The sequence below is a fragment of the Pleuronectes platessa genome, chromosome 20, assembly GCF_947347685.1.
Source record: "Pleuronectes platessa chromosome 20, fPlePla1.1, whole genome shotgun sequence".
NCBI lineage: Eukaryota > Metazoa > Chordata > Actinopteri > Pleuronectiformes > Pleuronectidae > Pleuronectes > Pleuronectes platessa.
The window spans coordinates 5,660,686-5,682,181 of NC_070645.1; the positions used below are offsets into that span (position 1 = coordinate 5,660,686).

A 21,496-nucleotide genomic window follows, 5' to 3' on the forward strand; every position below is an offset into this window, starting at 1 on the left:
CTCCCCTTTCTTCTCGTTCTAGAGCCTTCTGAAAGTCCACGATACAGTTGCCCTGAAGAATTACGACCCCGAACTACCTCCACTACCTGAAGACATTGACGATGATGAGGATTCAGTTAAAATCATCAGACTGGTTAAAAACAAGGAGCCTCTTGTAAGTAACTTTGTCTGTTATAAGCTGCTGTTAGAAACATGTACTGAAGCAAAGACATTTTCCTGCATTTATTCCGGACAAGCTGTTTGTGAGAACGCAAATGTCAGAGTCGTTTCCTGGAACTTTTCCTGCCATCGCTCTTTTGAAATGGCCAGAAAATGTCTGAATGAGTTCATATGAGAATACAGGAGGAATATTTACAGTGAGTTAGTTGACATATCGGTGACGTTTACAACACATGAGAGACACAAAAAGAATACAAATATATCAGGATGAAAAAGATGTGTCATTGACGTAGAAGAGCTTTTGGATTTAAGAGCCGACACTGGTGCTGATGTGCTGTAAACACAGGCACGTGATAACCATAGCAGAATTTGTCATATCCTGCCTCAAGTATGCTCGACCCAGACACCCTTACCTCAATGTTCTGTACATTTTCCTGTTGTCATAAACACATACGATCTGGTCAATCTCCTGCTGCGTTCCTCATATGTGCCAACTCTGATCCTGGTTGGACCCAATTTTCCAGACATTCACGTCTGAAAATGGCTATTTTGAGAAATAATTTATTGGATTCGTACATTGTGGTTTTCAGCAGATTGTAGAAGGTTTCAGGAAGTTAAAACACTTAAATCTTTGGTGCACCCTAGTCGCAAAAAGTGATGTTAAGTTGCAAACCATTGGCCACAACATTCCTGGATGGAGTCAGAGAATGCCAGGGGCCTTTACTATCAATTTTATAGTACATTTTAAAAAGGAAATGTCTCCAAAAGAAATTGAACATCAGGCACCTCATTATTTAAGGTGAATATCTTTATATTATTAAAATCATCTTATCTCTCTGTTGTTCACTGATCCCTGGATTTCTAAAAACCTCTTGTATCAAAGCAGTATCCACACCACAGGTCAAACCGATACCATAAATGCTTTTGCTTTTGAGGTACTTGCCTGTGGGAATGCAACCCACAACCTTGAAGTTGTAAGCACACCAAAGCTGACCTCAATTACCCAGCTCTTGGCCATGAGTATTTTCAGCCAGTCTAGGCTTGGTGTCTGTGAACGGCTTCCTTTTCTATCCTGGTCAGTGTTGCTCTCTTATTGTAACATGCCTCACATGTCAGTGCTCTGCAGACACGGTCCCAGTAGTAAAAAAAACACCCATCTGTCTAGACCTACGGCCCTAAGCGTGCAGGAGCGACATCTTGGCTGGCATTCTCATTTTCACCACATCCCTCGACATCCTGGGTGTCTGCGTTGTTAGATGACTGCCATACCATGCATTCCCCTGGCCGTGTCAGCCAGTGAGGCACATTTGGGAGTGGGCTTCTGTAACCCCACCAGAACGCAACTGCTCAAGTCTTCAATGGTCTGTGAAAGTCCTCCATCTGTCAGCGCCGTATTCTGTTTTGTGCCGTGGCCCTGCCCACCTTCGATTTGTGCCGGACATGCCCTGGGCCCACAGCCGCCTCTATTTTCACTTTGTGGTTTTCGCCCTGACCGCCACCTTGGCTCCAGGCCGGCGCACTCCTCTCACCACACCCTGGGGAAAGGAGAACACACCTAAGCCATTTTTGGGTTGCTGCCTGTAGCATGTTCTGCGGAGCTGCTGAATGTAATAATGTGGCTTTGAGGAATTCTCGCTCTTTCTCACAACACACATTGTCACGGGTGCTTCCTGTTAAGGCCTCTCGCGAGCCTGATGTTGGATCACGTTGCACGAAACCATAATGGGATTTACACCCATCCCAGTTCGCTTAATCATCTAGCTGGTGTTATTCCATTAAACTGAAACACAAATTTATGATGTGTGATGCTGTGTATATGCACAATATTGAAGGTGTTTCTCAAGTAGTATAGTTGCTCAGTTTTAGTTTATAGGTTCAGAGTGCAAACTAGGTTTTGAGTTAATATCTTAATAGAGAAAACAATGTGCCTTCAATTTTCTTTTAGGGGTCAACACAAGGTCAGATTTAAGTACTCCTCCTATTAAATAAATTTCATTGAATATTTTTCTCCAAATACAATATATCATTAGAATTTCAGGTTGGAGGTTCAATCCCATTCTTCCCCATCTGAATGCTGAAGTGTCCTTTTGCAAATACTGAACCCCTAATTGCCCGTCATAGAACAAAATGTGCTGCCCATAGATGCAGGCTGTGTGTGAATGGCATAAAGCTGAACTATAAAGAGCTTTGAGTGTCCATCAAGACTAGAAAAGGGCTATGTGAAATACAGACCATTTACCAAAGATTTTTGGCAGTCTTTGATTCAAAGTCCTCTACTAGTTAAGATTTACAGCAGCAAATAACTTTCAATTTGCATTAGATTAAATACATTTGTTTCATTGCAACTAATTCAGCAATGTGAAAACCAAAATCAAACTACACAGCAACATATTACATAGCAGAGGAATGAGCCTGAATTTCCAGCCTATTGCTGTGGAGTGATTTCATTCTAAGGATCCATAGCTGCCCTCTCCACTGCCCAAAGGACCCACAGGGCACGACTACTGCCCATAATCACCTGTGGCTATAATTTTGGCCTGACCTTGGTGTAAACAACAGTAGGGTTTCTACTGCATGGCATGTTCTTTTCCTGTTTGTGCATGGAAGCAAACAATGATTACTAAAGAACGGCTATTATGGCAGTGAGCCACCTCGGAAATGTCCTGTGTGATGGTTTTGAATTTTTGCAAAGGAAAGAAAGACCTGGCCTCTTTTTGGACAAATGCTTTGAGACCTCAGGGACAGACAGTGCTTTAAACCTCCATCATTGTTTTGTCGGAGCCTATGACTCTTCCTTGTCTTGTGTCCACTGAGGAATTAATATGTCCCAAGAGAATGAGACATGCATTGATCAAGTAGGTCATGTAGGAATGGAACAAAAACACTGTAGTAAGTTCCAGAAGAAAGTGAGATATTTCTACATTTATTGGGGATTTGCATCTCCGTCACTGAGGCTGGTGGGAAACACATCTTGATGCTTTTCCAACAAACTGTTGCATGACAGATCAAACAACTACTAAGTCTTAAAAAAAATCACTTTGTTTTTTATTTATCCTTAAGCATTTTGTTACTCCGGTCTGAGAAAGGTCCAATAAAAATAAACGTACTTCCTTACTTTATACAATGCAGTGCAATGCAATTTATCATGCTGACTTTGTAAGTTTTATTCCCGACTAATCATAGTTATCTTGCATTCTTGATTCTTTAATTAAAGTTCGAAAAATATATACAATTGTTTCTTTATGAAAATATAATTCAGCGTTCCAGCACTGCTCTTGCTCTGCTGCACAATATACATATATACAAAGGTGCTGACATGGCATTGACGCAAGTCACAATTTTACACTTAATGGGCAATTCCCTAATATTCCTTACTAAATAAACTCATGGTACTTTGTCATTTGTGCAGGTGAAGTCACTCCTTTTTTACCCTTTAAACTTACAGTAAATTTTAAGGCTCTGCTATTTACCCGTGGCCCCTTGAAAATTGCCAACCTGTAGATCTTTAGAGGGAAATGGACCCTAATGAACAGTTAGATTGTACATTAGGGAAACAGCCAGTGGGTCAGATGCTCATGGTGAAGTCACAGCCATTCAACTAACCAATAAAAACCCTCTCATTTTGCAGGGTCCTCATTCACCACCGCACCAAATTGATTTGGAAGTGCCCTTTTAACTCGCAATTTCATATAATCAGCCTGAAATTCTCAAACTTGACATCATAACAACGGGTTATACGATATCTCATTTCCTTTCTGTCTCTCCTTACTTTGCTCTTTTGTATCTCAGTCAGCCTTTGTCTCATTCTATATTTCTGGGCGATATAGGGATTTGGGTGTAGTTAGCACGCAGGCCCCTTTCCTTGTGACTCATCCATTATGTTAATTGCGATTAGTTGAGTAGTTTGTATTCAGTAGCTCTGATTTATTTCTATCATTCTCAGAGCGTGACTTCAAGCCACATTTCAGTGATACAGTAAAAACTTTATCTTCCAGGACAAACTCCCCCTTATTCTTCTTCTAACCCCTTTTTTTTGTTGTACTCTCCCGCTGCTTTCCCAAACGGGCTGATTTATTAGCTCACATGTTGGAACATTAAATACCTGTGCTGCATAGATGCACGGTGTAGTTGATATACTCAAGAAATGTGCTTCTGGTGACAAAAGGCCCGAGTTTAAACTGACTAATAGGAGTATTGTAGACAAAAGTTGAGGGAAGCCAGAATTCACCGGTGTTACACAATTCATGCCCAGGAGTTTGTAGCTCGGATCCAGACCCCCTAAAACATGACCTGCAAAAACATCTAATTCAAAAGTTATATAGTGTTAGGGCTTAAGTTGTTATTAATGAAACCTTATGCCATCATTTCTCTTGATATTTGTCACTTTCTTGGTGCTGGTGTAGTAATCTGCCATAGTTGACCATTTATAATCATCACTCTGTGACTGGCTAATTGATAGTTCTCAGCAGTGGAGGAGTCACTACGTCATCTCAAAGCATTCTGGAAATTCCAAGTCCCCACACAGAAAATATGTTCATCGGCAAAAGACGAATTTGGGCGTCCAAAGGCGGGTACGCCGCAGCAGCCGGGCGACCATCGCGATGATGTGAGAACATTAAGGACTGACAAGCCTGCTGTGGTCGTCTCTGCTCTGCTCGTTGGGATGTTTTGGAAGCCCTGTGTGACGCAGATGTAAATAGCAGGCTTGGATTGGAGATACTCGGCGCATGTGCCCCCACTGTGTTCACGTTCGTTTTATGCATCATTCGTCATCTCGCTCAATGTCACTCATTCGGTGCCGGACCTCGGCGCTGTCGGAGGACTCGTCATTCACTTCTCCCACTCAGTTCATCTTCAAATGTCCTCCTACTAACACGCCATATTTCTCTCCTTCTCTCCCACTCGTAAATTCATCTGGTTTTTCTATCAGGTCTCTTTTCTAGGGAGTCTTTGCATTTAGATTTTTTATGTAGCGTATTTTGTTTGTGGCATTGCAAAGAAATAAATGCTTTGAGTGCATTTCTATGTCTATGTCTTCCATGTCCATGTGGACACCTGTTGCTCTGAACTGTAATATTTTGTGCTCATTTCTTTCACATTCCTGTTGAGCCTTCGTGCAATATTACTCCATCCATCCGTTCCTTGCTTGATTCTTCCATTTCAAGTTGTTAGGCATCATTAGCAGCCATAAAACTGCTACTGCCAGTTATGTGACCGAGCCAATATCGGGCTCTGTCGCTCCCCTTCCTCTCTTCTTCTCTCTGCTCTGTTTTCCTATCATGACTGGGTGCCATTGGGTGTAACTGCAGGGTCTCTGCCATCCACTTTGTCGTGCCAGCCTACATGGCATCCTTACTGGCAACAGCTAGCACCAGTCAATACGACCATACACCGCTGGGCTCGGCCACCCAGCCGCCCCAGCCACTGGATACTAGCGGATCAGCTGGACTTCTCATTATAGACCCACAAATAGCACTGGTTTGACTTCAGAGCTGCAGTAGTCGCTGCACATACGAATATAGATGACATGTCCAACATTATTATTGTAAAAGCTCCAACTGTATGATTGATGTCGGTGGAGTTTCTTTTCTTAATAAGGGAGTCGATAATTGCAAAGAGACAGGAAAAGTCTTGTGATCGATTCAGCTTGGTTTTCCATGGATGGCAGTGGCTGGAATGAGCTATTGGCAACTTTACATGCCATGCTTTTCTCATCTTTTCTCAGACGCTCCGCCTCTTCTCCATGACACAATTAGGACGGTCGGATCGTGGCAGCTCTGATTCCATTTGTCTGGAAGCCTTTACAAATGCATTCATTCGGATAGTTGCACTCAGTGTCCTTCTCTGCGGAGTCCAAAAGTCATCCACATCATAATGTGTTAAATCTGTGCTGGCAGGAATGTGCGCAAACACAGCTTTAGAGGATGAATACAGTTTTAGAGTTTTATTGCTCGAGTAAGTTCTTAATTGAGAAAGTTAAAGGACACATCTACATATATGTGTGGGTTTTTCTTGAAAGTGACTTGTCCATTTTGCGTCAGAATGTTGCGAGCAAGGGGAAAGTAATGTCACTGGCTGTAGATTAATGGAGCAGTTAATGAGATTAAAGCAGAGAGCACACATGTTAGTGTTTTGCAGATAGACCCATGTGCTTTAAAAGCAATTCATCTGCCACTTGATGGATTAGGCTGCAGCATCTTGGGAGTGCTGCACAGGAAGATGGAGCACTGCATTCAAAAACATCCAGACAAATGGAGGGCACTGCTTTTGTTGACTGGCTCTGTGTGCCATTTTGTCTATCCAGCACTAGGTTCAACTGCATGTGTTTGTGTGGGTGTGTGCATTGTGTGCATCTCTGTGTGTGTTTGCGGTTTTACCTGCTATATCCAGGTGCAAGATAGAGTCCAGAGGATATACATTTCGTCGATACAGATACCAATATATAGCACATACCCCTGTCCATTTCTTAGTTGGTTTGTTTGTACGCAAGATTAGGCAAACTTACACGGATTGCCACACAACTTGATAGAAGGATGTGGTATGGGTCAGAGATGAACCCATCCAACCCATTCTTTTGACATTTTCGTCAATTTCTCAGGGATTAATTGAATCTCAATGAAAGAAATTGTGGATTTAGTTAATTTAAATGTGACATTGGTGGAGGTATGCACTTCACACAGTGCAATTTTTCTAAAAAAGTAACTGAGGCTAACAATAACCTTTATTATAAATAAATATGATTTAAAAGAAAACACAAATACAACTTGTGAAACTATCAATAACACTCATAAGAGCAGTTTCTTTCTCACTGCACTGTATTTTGTCAAATAGCCCACACAGATGGAGATGAATGTCCTGTAAATGCAGTGTGATAGACAACCTGACCTGATAGGATCGATCTAGAATTTGTCATACACATTATGTTTACTTTGCACAACTCAGAACCTGAGTAGGATCCCCTCGCTCCTCCTAAGTGTCCAGTTAACGGATTAGAGGCCCACTGTATACTGTGTGTCAAAGTGACACACAATAGAATTAATTCAGAAATGTCCATATTATTTCTAGCTGCGAAGCCAAAGTTACTTCAAAACTTCAAGCTGGGGATAGAAAGACCATTTAGGCTGCACTTCTTACAGCCAAGAGCTTAGAGGGTGATGTCATTTTCAATGCCTTTTATTGGATTTGAGGTATCAAGTGAGTAAATGCATTTAACAGGTTTGACTATGGCTTTGGATACTTGATGAGACACCTCTTTCATCCACGGTTACATAGAAGTCAAATGCCTAAAATAGTCCGAGGAAATATGTTAGGAGTAGAATTCATATTCAATCTAAGATTTCTCTGATTAATAATTCACAGGTTATCATTGAATATTGTTTGGTGGAAAGGCTGCAGTTTAATGCCTAATTAACAGCATATGTGTCTGGTGTGTGAGTGTCATTGGAACAAGTGATATTGATAAAAGTATTTTTGTACATACAATTTCCTATTAAGTTATTACAAATACAATAGTAAATAAAATAAAATTCAACTTACATAGGAAATGAGAATGTTTATTGCATAAAGTGGACATGGAAAAGTCCTTGAGCCTGTTCTTTGGTGTGTGCTTGTACAACACTCAGGTCCAGCTGCTGTTTCACCGCCCTTGCAGCCTGTTGAGTTGTGAATGTGAAAACACGCACAGCTTCCAAAGCCACATCTGAGGCATTCCCAGATCCTAATCTCATGGCCCTATTCAATATAACGTCTTCCTCCCATCGTGTGCAATCATACACATGGACACACATACCCGACACCCCTCTGCTCTTTTCTGTTTGCCGTTCAGAGAGCAGCAGAGCCCGGTGGCTGAATGTGGGCATTGTTGCCCCGCCGGGCCAGGCGCTCCTCGGCGGCTCTGCTTCTCAGCCCACTTTGGAAATGAAAAGTGACATGTGAAAGTGCTGTTTTCTTTACTTGGGATAACGACAGGGAAAACGCTAAACAATCCCAGAGCAGAGATAGACCTCTCCTCGACTGTAACACAACTGTCTCTTTGTATGCGCTCATACAGCTCATGCAGGACAAGAATCAAACACACACACACACATAGAGTACATAATGACTAAATATCTGGCACTGCCCAGCTTGTAGCAAAGGGACGGCGATTCCACTCAGTCTACATGGTGATTCATGTGGACAGCATGGAAACAAATACACACATTTGGTGAGATAGTCATACACATATTCACACGCCCCAAATTCGCCGGCACCTATCTGAAGTACTGAGGTGGGGCGCTAAGTGTGTTTTCGTAGCAACAGCGTAATGACTTGTTCTAACATTAAGGTTTAAAGAGGCAGCAGAGGAAAAGGAAAGAGGCGGTGGAGGAAGACAAATGAAGGTAAGCCGTCCAGTCAAAAGGCCCTCTGCGCTAAACTACCTGGCAGCCGCTCCTGGATTCCCTCCTGCTTGCCGTAATTATCATAATAATGACCCGCAATTTTCCTTTTTCTCAGTATACCTGTTAATTATGACTGGTAGGTCAAGACCGAGGTTAAGGAAATAAAAAAGGGAAACTAGAGCCTGGCTTAGGCTGAGAGGCCGGCAAGGAATGAGGGTAAGTTTGGGAAGGGGTAGCTTTTATTAGTTGCAATCACAAGTGATTTAATAAAACAGGTGGAAAGGCATGCAGCGGGTCACCCAAAGGGGACTGGCCATGCAGCAGGAGCTGTGTTGCATCAGCTAGCAAAACCATTTGACATAAAACCTCAAGTACCTTTCACTGCTCGCCTGGCTTCTTTCGGATTTTCATCTGGCCCCCTGCTAATTCTTAACAGCGCTGTATTAATCTTTATAGGTGACCATAACGCTAAATGGATTTTCTGATCATGACCGAATGCCCTAATATTAGAGGATTTTACTTTCTCTGAGCAGCACCAAAGCCCGTAGCATACAAGAAAGTCTGTAAGAGCTCATAAATAAGTTGGACTGTAGTGCGTGGAATGGTCATGTGTGTTATATGTGGGGGCTCTATGCCATCTTGGTGAGGTAAGATGAAATGACACACTCCAACACCAGATATGATTGGAAGTAATTGTGTTTTAATGTCCAAGAGGCCCTTTCCCACTTTGTATTTGGTTCTTTCCATGGTCGACATCTGGTGTGAAGACTGCCAGCATGTGTTTCCACTACACTCGTATTTATACCTCTAAACATACCAGTCAACACAGCAGTCGGCAGGAGTTTATTGTCGCCGTTACACTTTTGCTGTTAAGTGACATCATGTCAAAACAGGTCGGCCTCTCTGCCCAGGCCGCTTATGTTTGTTTTCCCTTGTCGCTCTCAATTTGGAGGGTGAAATAATGTTTGTCAAATGCCCGACGTCCGATTTGGTTCACGGGGCTATGTTTTGAGTGGTTGTTACTGGCCGAGAGCTGTGTGCTTTTAAAGGGAGCAACCTGCTTGTAGGAATATTGGAGTGGCTTGAGTTGTGGCCATCGCTAAGATAAAGACAGTCTAGGATCCCTTTGTCCCACTGGGGCACTTTGTAAACAGACCGTACGTAGTCTACCCTAGACCCCGAGACTTATGACGAGCCAAGACAACTAGCCAGACCTCTCGTCATCCATACAACCATAGTACAAGCCAGCCAGCTTCCATCATGTCATCCATCCATCCATCCAGTCCATCAGCCAGAGGCCACTGTAATTGCCCCATAATAAAGACTTTGCTTGCCAGAATCTTTTTTTGTGGCCGGTCCTATAGCCAAGCTAACACAACGAGACATCCAACATCCAGCTTGTCTTACTCGTCTTATCTGCTGAAGTTTCATAGCACTACGAAACGCTGACAGTTCCCTGGACAATCTTGCCTCCATTTCATTCTGTCTAAGAGACGCACGCTTTCAATGCAGGAGGGGATCCAAATGTCAGTCCCTTTTCTCTCTTCTTTTCCGCACTGTATGAGGTGTGAGCCATTTGTCATCACATACTTAATGTGCCTGCCATCTCAGCATGTGTGCTCCAGTCAGTGCATGTGCTGGGAGGGGTGATGACTTGATACGGACAAGCGTCACTCCAGCTCTCCTCATCACACAGCAGAGAGTGAGCCATTGTATCTGGGCCAGCCCAACAATAACAATCAGGGGCATTTATGTGTTAGAAATTGAGGAATAGAGCTAGGAGCGGTGGCTGCATATGGTGCTGATCACGTATGGAGTGGAGTCTTAGGATCGCCTTACTAATGACTAATTGACCACAGCTCGAAGGCCCTCTCTGGTCCAAGATGAACCCCCTCTGGTCTCTGGCTGTGTATTTCTGTGCATTCTGCCCTTCAGCTGGTATTTTGTGAAGAGACTTTTTTCCTCAAGCAAACCGCAGTGGTTGACAACAGAAAGAGAGAGTCCTTAACAAGTTTCTGCACCGTCTTGTAATACCCACTGTGCTATCTATTTCCTGCGCAAATAGTGGAGTTGATCTACTTGGTGGTTAAGTGGTGTCTCCGTCTCTAATTGCTAATATAGCTCATTCATCAGGTTTAGTGGCTGTCCAGCATCAATCATCCAGTCTTCTGAGGTTTCTCTCGGGCCTGTTTGACCTGACTTCAGGTAGAGTCCCACTGCAACACTCTCATAGAAACAAACACCCAGATGTGCTTGCATGCACACAAAAACCCACTTACACATGCTGTCCCTCATGCGTGTATGTGCTTTGACAGACATAGATATTCCCCTTCTGACTTCCTGCACTGTTTTCATGCAAAAGGAAATGTCTGAAATGACTTCCATGTGCCAGCAGGCGTTGAAGGCTGGGTGTAAACCTTGTGCTAATGCTTAACTTCTACACCAGGAAGCCCATCTAGGTGCTTGAGGGTCTTCACCTCCCTTGATTCTTCCTTATGTTTGCTTCCCCATACACAGTGTGCAGCTTATTTCGGTTTTAGCCAAACTGTTTATGTATTTGTTTAACAGAGCAGGGACTCCTCATTAGTGGTCATGCAAGGCTGACTGCTGATGATAGTACCCACAGGGTATCAAGGCATAGGGGAAGGTGGTGCTGAGTTCAGGAGGTTGGATTTGAACGGCTCTCTGTGTTTCCTAGGAATTCGTCGGGCCTCCAAGAGAGGCTGTTACACCCCTTGAGGATTGAAATAGAGAATCAAGGTGGACTGTAGATTTAATGAGGTGAAAGGAAAAGAGTGACTTAAATGATCAAGGATAGGGGAAATTGCATTCTTCAAAATGTTAATATTAGGATTTTATGTTAATGTTGTAAAGATAAAGCAGCACAAACATCTGAGTGATCAAAAAATTATCATTAACTGATCTGTCTGATGATATTATCTGATGATGAAATCTAGGATGTTAGCAGAGCAGCAGCTAGGAACTGGCTTTGAAGTCACTGATGGTTAACATGTCGTCTTAATGAGCTGCGTTTCTGGATATTTGATATGTTCTGTTACAATAGAAACAGAAAACTATGCACAGCTTTATTGGCTGCATTAAATATGGTATATCTGAGCACACAGAGGGGAGAAACAAACAGCTGAAATTGGCTGACATCGAGGAAAATGCAACTTTGATGCTATTGCACAATGATTATTATCATATTATTGTATATCTAGTTAGTTTGTAAATATTTTTTAGTTTTTTTAACAGGATTTAGCTTCTTTCTATTGTAAGTAGGTGTTTTCCAAAAACTACGTGGTCCAGCTATGTACTTGTTTTCTTACATTCTGTCAGTGTCTCACATCATATCCATTGAGTCTATACTGTATTTGCCTCCTAATCTCACGTACACCCACACTACCTTTCAATCCAAACCCCAACTCTTGTCCCCGCTGTCTCTCCCTCTCTGAGTCTACTTGGCTGTCCTATCCTGACTCTCCTCTGGTCTTCCACTTACCCTCCTTTTTGGCTCTCTGGTGTTGCCACTGGAGCGTTTTGGCCTCCTTCAGCTATTCTTATCAGACAGCGCTTGTTTGGCTACCGTACCAGTGCTGAGATCAGGACGGGGCTGGCCAGATTATGACGGGGGGTTCTCCCTCCCTCCACATATCTCCTGCTCGCTTGCTGCTAGCTTGGCTGAACCAAGTGGACCCTTCACTTTGGAGTGCAGTGGGTCAGATGAAAATTGCAAAGTATAGAGCTCAAAATTATTACAGTTTGTTTTAACCGTAAGAAGTCAAAGAGGTTTATAGAAGAAACACAATTTTGAAAATGCATCCATTGATGCTCATGTTTGTTTCTATACTGGTGATAAAACATATAAAGCGTGGTGGTTTGAATGGGAATAAAATGGTCTACTCGCTCCCCAAAGATTCGGCTTCACGATCCCATCTCTTTTTGTTTGTCTCTAGATGTGCTGCCCTGTAATCACCATTGCCACTTGCAGTAAAAGTCATAAAACTGGTGTTTCTAAATGGCATCAGAGTTTCAACATGTGATTTAAGCCATATGTGTCAAAACACAATTTATATCTACACACCATATGTGAGCAGACTCCATAGATAGACATGGGCATGTGGTGCAGCAGAGTTTTTTCAGCCTTTTGTCCTCACAGACTTTGAGGCCAAGGCTCCCTCTCTAATGTTTGGTTAGCCTTTAGACTGCCAGCATCCACCAGGTACCCCAGATGAAAGTTAATAAAAATCCATCATACCATTGGTCATCAGCCAACTCTGGAGAAGCAGAAAGAAAAAGTAGAGAGAGGTAATGACCACATGTCTGAATACTCCTGTGAGATTTCCTACGAACTCCCCACCTCACCCTGTTGTCTGTCACATTCGGTCTCTTTCCCTGCAGCAATCTTCTCTTTCAGACACACATACACAAAAAGGTCTCTCTGTCTGTCTGGGGGCCCTTGCATCACAGACAGCTGCTTTAAGTCACACTGCTGGGGTTTTATGTGACCCTGACACAGTCCGAAAGTGCCTTCCCCTCTTGCTGACCTGCTCCACTGTCTTCTCTCCTACTGCAACCTCTCCCATCGCTTTAATTACCCCTATTATTCTATTAGACTCTCTACAGACACTACTACTGTCTTATCCTGATGTCTTTCCCTATTTTTCATCTCTACCTCCACCCCAAAGGCCTTGATGAAACCATTATCGAGGAGGAAAACCATTAGGTGTGAAAAGGTCATGAAAATAACCAAGATGACATGTTAATAGATTGGTGAAGTGGCACAAACCAGAGGCCTCTTTGGTCTTTGAGGAGGTTCTTTTGATATCTCCTGCTGTGCTTCCCATCCATGGTAGTAGCCAGAAGTACTTCAGGCCTGTCAGTGGAAGGCAAACAGGAAAATCTCACGAACCAGAGGGCCATGTTGTTGCACTCATTGGTCGATCCATGCAGCAATCGGTTCAGACAGCTGAAATAAACCACGGCTGGTGACCGGGGTGAGGGGAGGCTCCAACCCCCTTTTTTTGTGCAACAGTAATAAAAACAATCTTCAGGGCTGATGGGAATAGCAGCCAGGTAAGGGTGGAAGGATGAGTTTCAGCCGGGACTAACTATGTGTTGACTAGACAACGCAACTGTCTGGTTCGAGTCGTCCGGCCCAAGCGAGGATGACACTCACCCTAAGTTTCAGTTTGCTCTCATATTACATCCCAAATCCCAGCCAGGCTGGTGCCTAACTGGTGTTTGCGGGACGGCTGTGACAGGTTGGCACCCATTAAGTCTATTCTTTTATTTTGAACCCAAAAAGCTATTTTAGGTTTTCTGGTAAATGCATTACCGATGAACACTGTCATTTCACAGAAGGAAGTTGAAACACTATCCTCTTCTCCATGTGTCTTTTTGGCTGAGCACCAAGGCTTTGACAACTGTGTGTTTATATGTGTGTTTTAAGTGTAATACCTCGTACCTGTTTGACCCTTCCCCTTTCCGTCTGGACCAGCTCTTTTTGTAAAGATTGATACTTCTCCCGCTACTACAGTAGTGACAATGGTATTAAAGGATGGGTAGTGTGTATCACTCAGTTTAAAATTTTGGATAATTTCACTTGCATGCTTATGTTGTTGATGTGTTATTGTTGCTCAATTTAATTTGAAAGGTATTCAAATGTTTAAAGTTTCTTTTTCCTGATGCTTTCGTTTACAATTTAAATTATATATCACTTATGAAACCTTGAAGGTTTAGAGCATTAACTGTAGATAAACCTTGTCTCCTCCATGTTAGTGAATAGGACATGGACCAAAGTAAAAAGTCAAAGTAAACATCAATAAGTGAGATGGTTTCTCTAATCTTAGGTTATTCTTATCACACTGATATGTAAAAATACAAACTTTTCCGGGAAGTTTGGTTTTAATTAGTTATTTTAAGCTATAAAAAGGGAATGAGATATCATGATTGACAGCTGGCACTGAGTCACGATTACAATCTACAAAATAGATTTATCTGATTGATTTGCTATGCGTTTAAATCTGCCATTTTGGTACAAATGAGCATCTTGTATTTAGTTCAAATCCTCCAGATAACTCTGACTATCACTAGAGACAATATTAATTGCCATCTTTTGTTCCTTTGTAGGGAGCAACAATAATGCGTGACGATCACACAGGCGCAATCCTCGTTGCCCGGATCATGAGAGGAGGGGCTGCCGACAGAAGCGGTCAGTTCCAACAGTTTTTATCTCTGATGTGGGTTCAGCCATGTGAGTCTGGAATCACGTGTGAAAGTGATTTACAGTACAACTAAGTCAAATCCATTGTGCAGAAAAGAAGGAATGTATTCAGGAATCATCTAGGCACCTGATTTTTCCACATCTGTCCATAGATTATAGCCTTTCACTTTGTAATATGAACAAATGATAGAGAGAAGCTCTGTTATGTTGTCCACATGTTTTCTGTTTGACTTTGTATCCATTGTGTCCAGCGCTACCACACTGAAGCCAAAGGCAAATTTCCACATGTGTTAACAATAATGTTTTGATTCGTCTTCCAATCTCAAATGCCACCATGACGATAAACATTAATCTGCTATAGTGTACACATCCGCAGGCTTTGTAAGCACTGGACTTTTACACAGTAGCTCACTTATATTAGGACATGAAAATAATGGATTATTAGAGCGATTGAAGATATGCAGACTTTGTGTTTATTGTGTGGTACAGGACTGATTCATGTTGGAGATGAACTGAAGGAGGTCAATGGAATCCCTGTAGATGACAAGAAACCAGAGGAAGTCATTCGTATTCTGGTAAGCCTCATTTCTTTGACTGCATTCAGGCCCTGTGTGTTTGTGTGTGTGTATGTGCGTGTGTGTGCGTGTGTGTGCGTGTGTGTGTGTGTGTGTCTCCAAAGGTTTCTTGGTGAATTAACATTCAACATTCCCTATTTGTGATGGCAAAAACCTCCCTTAACTTATCTAGGACCCTGTGCCTCCTGTCACAGTGCTGAAAACCTAACACTGTCCTTTCCCTACAAGTCTTTCCTGGCCTGTAGACCACATGCATCCCCTGGATAAGACTGATGCTCAGTAGTTCATCCCAGCGGGCTCTGCCGCAGGCCTCAAAATGAGCTCGGTCACGGGCCAGAAGGGACAACTGGAGAGGAACGAGAGAGTCTCTTTAAGTCTCAGACACAAAGGCCTCAAAGGCAGATGATCGCTCTCAACACTCCTATCCCCACACCCCCCACACTCTACCCTGTTAGACAGAGTAATCTAATCCTAATAAACCTTCCATTGCTGATGAATCAAACTGTGCTTTCCATTGTGTGACTTTTACTGGATTAGGAATAAAATATTTGCAAGGGCAGATGGCTGATGTTTCCACCTCCTCCATCCTGACCAAACTTACTGTATCTGTCTTGTCGTTCTAAACATCCAGGCCCAGTCCCAAGGAGCCATTACCTTTAAAGTTGTTCCCGCTTTGAAGGACGAGGCGCCAACCAAGGAGCCAAAGGTAGGTTCTATCCTTGAAAAATCGTTAAGTTACTTTGGTTTCACTTATTGACACACCAAAAAAATCAAATGAACATCTCAGATCCAGTGTTATACCTTTCTGGATGCAGAGCATTGTTTTTGAGCCACGGTGAGGAAATGATATATGTACAAGGGAAGAAGGGAGCTGTGCTCTACAGTGGTGAGAAGGAAAAGGAGAAAGAAAAATAAAGTAACCAAGCCCTTTTAGGAGTTGTGACCATTATTAAAATGTTTTGACACCAGTGCTGAAGCACTACCTGAGTTTTAGTACCATTAAGAGAATAATACATTTGGCAATACCTTACATTGAGGAATATAACTTGTGATTTTCCCAGACTTATTTGAAACACTAGCTTAGTTTAGCTCAGCAAGACAGTAACAGATGCAGCAGAGGCATTCGACAAGGATAGGATCGGGGATGTGAATAAACATTAAACACCAAACAACCCTAAACAGTGATCAGCACAATAAACTACACTCCTAAACTGAATGTGAAATAACCGTGGACATTAGCAGAGTGGCTTTTTTTTCTGGGATGCAAGTGCACACAGTAGAGTGCCTATTTCCGCCTAGTCCCAACAGTACCCTAATGTAACCACCTATAAATGTGGATCTGCAAAAACCTTCACACACTTAGAAATATCAGTTCCTTAAACTTGCCTGAAAATGATTCGCTGAGAAATAGACATAAATGTCATAAGATGCCCTCGGAATATTAAAGAAAGTGGGGGAAAGTTCCTGACCCCCTGACCCATACTGCATCCTTCCACCAAGTGTTGTGTGAATCCATCACTGATTTCCTTGCACCAGAAGACAGTACTTTGTAGCTATCCATCCTAAGAGTTGGTTTAACTTCCACTTTAACCAGCGTATTATCATTCTTACCCACTGAGGTGTTGATACACCATTTCTCACAAGCTCATCTATCAGGATCGGACAGAAGCTGGATCCGCTCCCCCGGTTCTAAGCTTTCGAAGTCAAAGGCAGTTTATCATTGTTCACAGGTCAGCCCACCCTGCACGTGAAACAAAGGCTCTGAGGAGGGTACTTCACTTACATCCTTTGTCATCATGTAATGGTTGAAAATGTCTGGCTCCTTAAGGTACCCATCTAAAAAAATATTCTGCCAGTGCCAAACACTGAGAATAGCTAGTGCACTTAACGTCAGGTAGTTTGGAGGCATCAAAGGGCAGATAATTGGCTGAATTCATACTGGCCCAAAAAGCTGAGCCAAGAGAAGAAAGGTGGCAGATCGAAGTAGATGTATATATTCGTCTGTTTAGTGGCCAAAGCAGCTTTTGTGGCCCAGACAAAACATCTCTGTCTAAAACATATTTTCACTACATGGCACAAAGCAACCATTAAATCAAGAGGACTTGGAAAAAGTTGAATCTAACAGCATTTGTCTTTCTCACACACTTTCCTTCCCTCTCGGTTTTTTTCCTCTCCACATGTACTGAGGTTATCTTAGTTGTGATAACTCATTATGACACAATTCAATATGGACTGAAGAGAAAAACAAGGTGCCCCAGGTTGTCTCTCAGCACCCACAACTGGAAAAGATGTTGCAGATTTTTCCACTTTTAGATCCAGCTTCCTTTGTGTTGATGCAGTGTGCCCCACCTACACTGCCAAAGCAAATGAGACATAATCCTTAAAGAAAGAAAACAACCAGTTTGTCTGTGTTGGTTTGGTCATTGGTGTGGAAAGATTACTGATATTAGCTTGTATTTAGAAACGGAGAAAGTCAGAGGGTGAACAAGAGCACATCCAATTGGAGGCTCTGACTCAGGATATGTTAAATCTCACCACACTTGGAAAACAGTGGCAGGGATCAGTCCATACTAAGTGTTGATGGAACAATATGGAGAGACTAACTTAACAAGAAGTTGGTTTCAAGCTCTGATTGCTGTGACCTTTCTAGATAAATCAACCTGAGCCTTGGTGAAGCACCTTCTGTGTTTGCAGTGTTGACTCGGGATTCACAGTCCATGAAATGGAGGGAAAAGTAATTTACGGCGAAACGTTGCTCTTTCCTGCTCTGCCCTCAATCCCGCTCTTTGTTTTTCTCTGTCCCCCTCCCCTGCTGCATGTCCAGGTGTTTGTGAAGGCACTCTTTGACTACGACCCTAAGAATGACAACGCCATCCCATGTAAAGAGGCTGGACTCGCCTTCAAGAAGGGCACCATCCTTCAGATCATGAGCCAAGATGATGCAACGTGGTGGCAGGCGAAATTTGAGGGTGACGCTAACCCCCGTGCGGGCTTAATCCCGTCCAAACAGTTCCAGGAAAGGTAAGAAACCACCCTACTAGAACAACCTCTTTTGTCTGCTGTTGCTTCTTAACAAGGCTGGCTCAACTGTCTCTTCTCCTGTCAAAGTCGTATAAGTTTTTATCCCTCTTTTACTCAGTTTTTTTTCTTTCTTCACACTGCCAAAATAGTCTGGATTTCCGCACAAAGTCTGGCCCGAAATGAGTAATGACAGAAAATGATAGTGCTGGTACTGATCCACTTTGGACAGCAAGTGGATGGAAAATCGCACATCAGTGTGCGCTCGGACGGTCGCACTTGATGTGCAGCACAGAGCTCAGGAGGCTGGGACAGTTTCTTGGCATTGTCCAAAAGCACCCGAGGTGGAAAAAAAAAGAAATGCACACATGTAAAGATGAAGGGAGGAAAAGAAGAGAAAGAGAACATTTCACAAACATTGAGATTTATCTTTAGTCAACAGCAAGTGTGTTTTTATTTCAACTTCCCATCTCACGTCTTTGCTTTCACTCGTTTCACCTGACAGAATGAACCTGGTGGATACAGACGAGTGGACTCTCTGTAGTGTTTATTATTCCCAACACAGTCATGAAAACTGATGGTTTCATTTTCTTTTTCTCCTCTTTTTCTTAATCCTCCTCTCTCTTCTTCCAGGAGATTTGCACTACGACGACCTGTTGCAACTCTCCCATTCCAGAGGACCTCGAGCAGACGATCATGTAAGCATATATTGTCTGCTGGTCCCAGCTAACCAGAACACAACACACCATTACACTGCTGGTTGGGGCTCAGGGAAGATAATGCAAGGGAGTGACTTCAGACATGAACTCCCGAAAATGTCTGAACTTTCTCCAGAGTTTTCCTTTCACACATGAAGAATGTCTGCAGCAACTGATCTAACGTTCCCATATGCAGCCCCGGGATAATTTCAGGAGATTATTCGAATTCAGTGCATGTCTGAATGCATCTTAACAAAGTGTATACATCAAGCATGTTAGTCAGAACTCATCCCTGCTCTCTGCAGCCACTGTGCAGTTCCAGCGCTTCACGCCTGTCATCAGAGGAAGTGCTGTGTCTGGATTTACCTTCCTTCTTATTTTCCCGTCTGCTCCGTGTTTCACTCTCTTGTCTCTCTTGCAGTCTCTAGCCAGACTTTCCTTCCTCTGTCCGTCTCTGCCCTGCCATTTCTTGATGTGATTTAAGTCATGCAGGAGGTTTAATGCAAACAAGGAAGAGGCTCGCACACTGGAAAACCTTTGGAACCCTTAACACCTTCCAGCCAAAACACCAGGCACCCTACCTATCCAGCTCACCTCCTCACATCTCAGCTATCCTAATGACAGCTTAATGATCTGATAATAGACTTACAGATGTGATGGAGGTGCTGCACTTTACTGTGGAGCACATTAATGTACCTTACCATAGGGGCCTGTATAGTAACCCTAACTCTTACCGTTGCTCTTCAGTAGAGCGAAGTTAGTGAGAACGCATCAGATGGAGTACTTAGCAGAAATGTGTTATAACAAGCCTGGATGTAGGAGATCAGGAAATGGAGGGATTATAGCTAAATTACCCTTATAAATCAAAGATGGTTGATTGCCTCATAATGAAGACAGAAAACATAAACCATGTCACACAAGAAAGGGGCAGCAGCAGAAACGATTAGTTATGGCCTACAGATCCTGGCTTTAGGTTTAAGTATAGTGAAGAGGTTCATTGTAGTGGTGTGAGAAGAGCTCTCAAACCACCACAGTGAATATCACCACAGAAAAATGACACAAAAAGGAAGGTGGCCTCACTGTCTAACACGCGCGCATAAAAAGAAAACACAAATGCAAAAGCCACAAGTCAAACAGAAAAGCGGTCACATACACAACCATGGCATTCAATGGGTGTTGACAGTGAAATGAGTTTCTTACTGCTGTCAAGTGAAATTATGATGCTTGTTTATCTGAGGGTTGTGGTACAGGTTTTAGTCTGCATCCGTTGTCGCTCACTTGTGTTGTGACTTTTTTTTCTGTTGTTTGGCTTTTGCATTCTTTTTTTTTTTTTTCAGTTAAAGGGCTGAACCTCTCGTAGAAAAACAACATTTGAATCTGGTCACCTGATTTCTAATTCTAAACAGGTAGGGGGCTTTGTGGAAGGTGTGAGTGAACAAGTTAAAAAAGACCAAGGCCACCGTGTTTGATTTATAGTGCTAATAGTAATAGATTACGTGCCAACTGGAATATCTCACAGCTTGTCCTCTTCACACAACTTTCTCTAAAAGAAAACTCCTCACTCTCATCAGTCACCAACAACAAATGTGTTGCAGGTCTAAATACTGTGCAGCCCTTGTTTTTGTTAAACAGTAATCAGTGTGAAATACACTCTCAATCTCTTGTCCAGCTGCTGACTTCAGAACAGTCACATTTCTTCTTCGCGATGACTCACAACACTGTTTCCTTCAAAATTCAGATTTTCTTAAGCCAGAAAAAAATTGTTCTGATCTAAGTTGGTAACATCAATTTGTTTAAACTGCACACACCTGTTGCGGCTGCTGTTTATGCCACACATGCAATACTTTCCGTTGCACCTGACTGAAAATCTCTGTAAGCGATTCCCTGAAATGCACTTTCATAATGACAAAGACGTTAGTTGTTATTTACAAACAGCTGCCAAATAACAATTTGGTTTGTATATGGTGCGCTACAGTGCATGAAGCCATCAGCGTGGGCCATACAGCTGGCATTGTGGCCTTGCATTACTGCATGACTTCTTGCGCCTGCCTGGAGGAGGAGGCCATGCTGCCAGTATCTGCTGTGTCTTACACATTTTACTAAAAGAACGAAAAAAAGACACAAGAAAACCTTCTCCTCCTGCAGCTTAAACTCAAGCTGTGAGCTTGTCTATTGCAGCTTCAATATCAGAGTAATTACAGACAGTTATCCCACGTACCATTTCTCCAGGGTTACATATATGCTCATCATTTCAATTTCTCATCTGCAAGCCTATTTTCAGACACCTCTTCTCTTACTCCCTCCTTGCATCTCAGACTTATTTTGTCCTTTGCACTCATCCCTCTGCCGACTGTCAATCCCCATAATCATATCATGTCATATAATCACCCTAAATAGCACACAGGCCGTCCCCTGAAGTGCACAGTTTGTGTCCCTCCTTTC

General features: G+C 42.7%; 1 protein-coding gene across 1 annotated transcript in view; it reads left to right on the top strand.

Annotated features, from left to right (window-relative positions):
- mpp7a (MAGUK p55 scaffold protein 7a) overlaps window positions 1-21,496 on the top strand; it is a 134,337-nt gene that overhangs the window by 75,596 nt on the left and 37,245 nt on the right. The window contains exons 6-11 of the mRNA XM_053412545.1: window positions 23-154; window positions 14,670-14,751; window positions 15,253-15,338; window positions 15,970-16,044; window positions 18,163-18,359; window positions 18,990-19,054. Of these exons, the coding sequence (XP_053268520.1) occupies window positions 23-154; window positions 14,670-14,751; window positions 15,253-15,338; window positions 15,970-16,044; window positions 18,163-18,359; window positions 18,990-19,054 (637 nt within the window). The remainder of the gene's footprint in view (window positions 1-22; window positions 155-14,669; window positions 14,752-15,252; window positions 15,339-15,969; window positions 16,045-18,162; window positions 18,360-18,989; window positions 19,055-21,496) is intronic.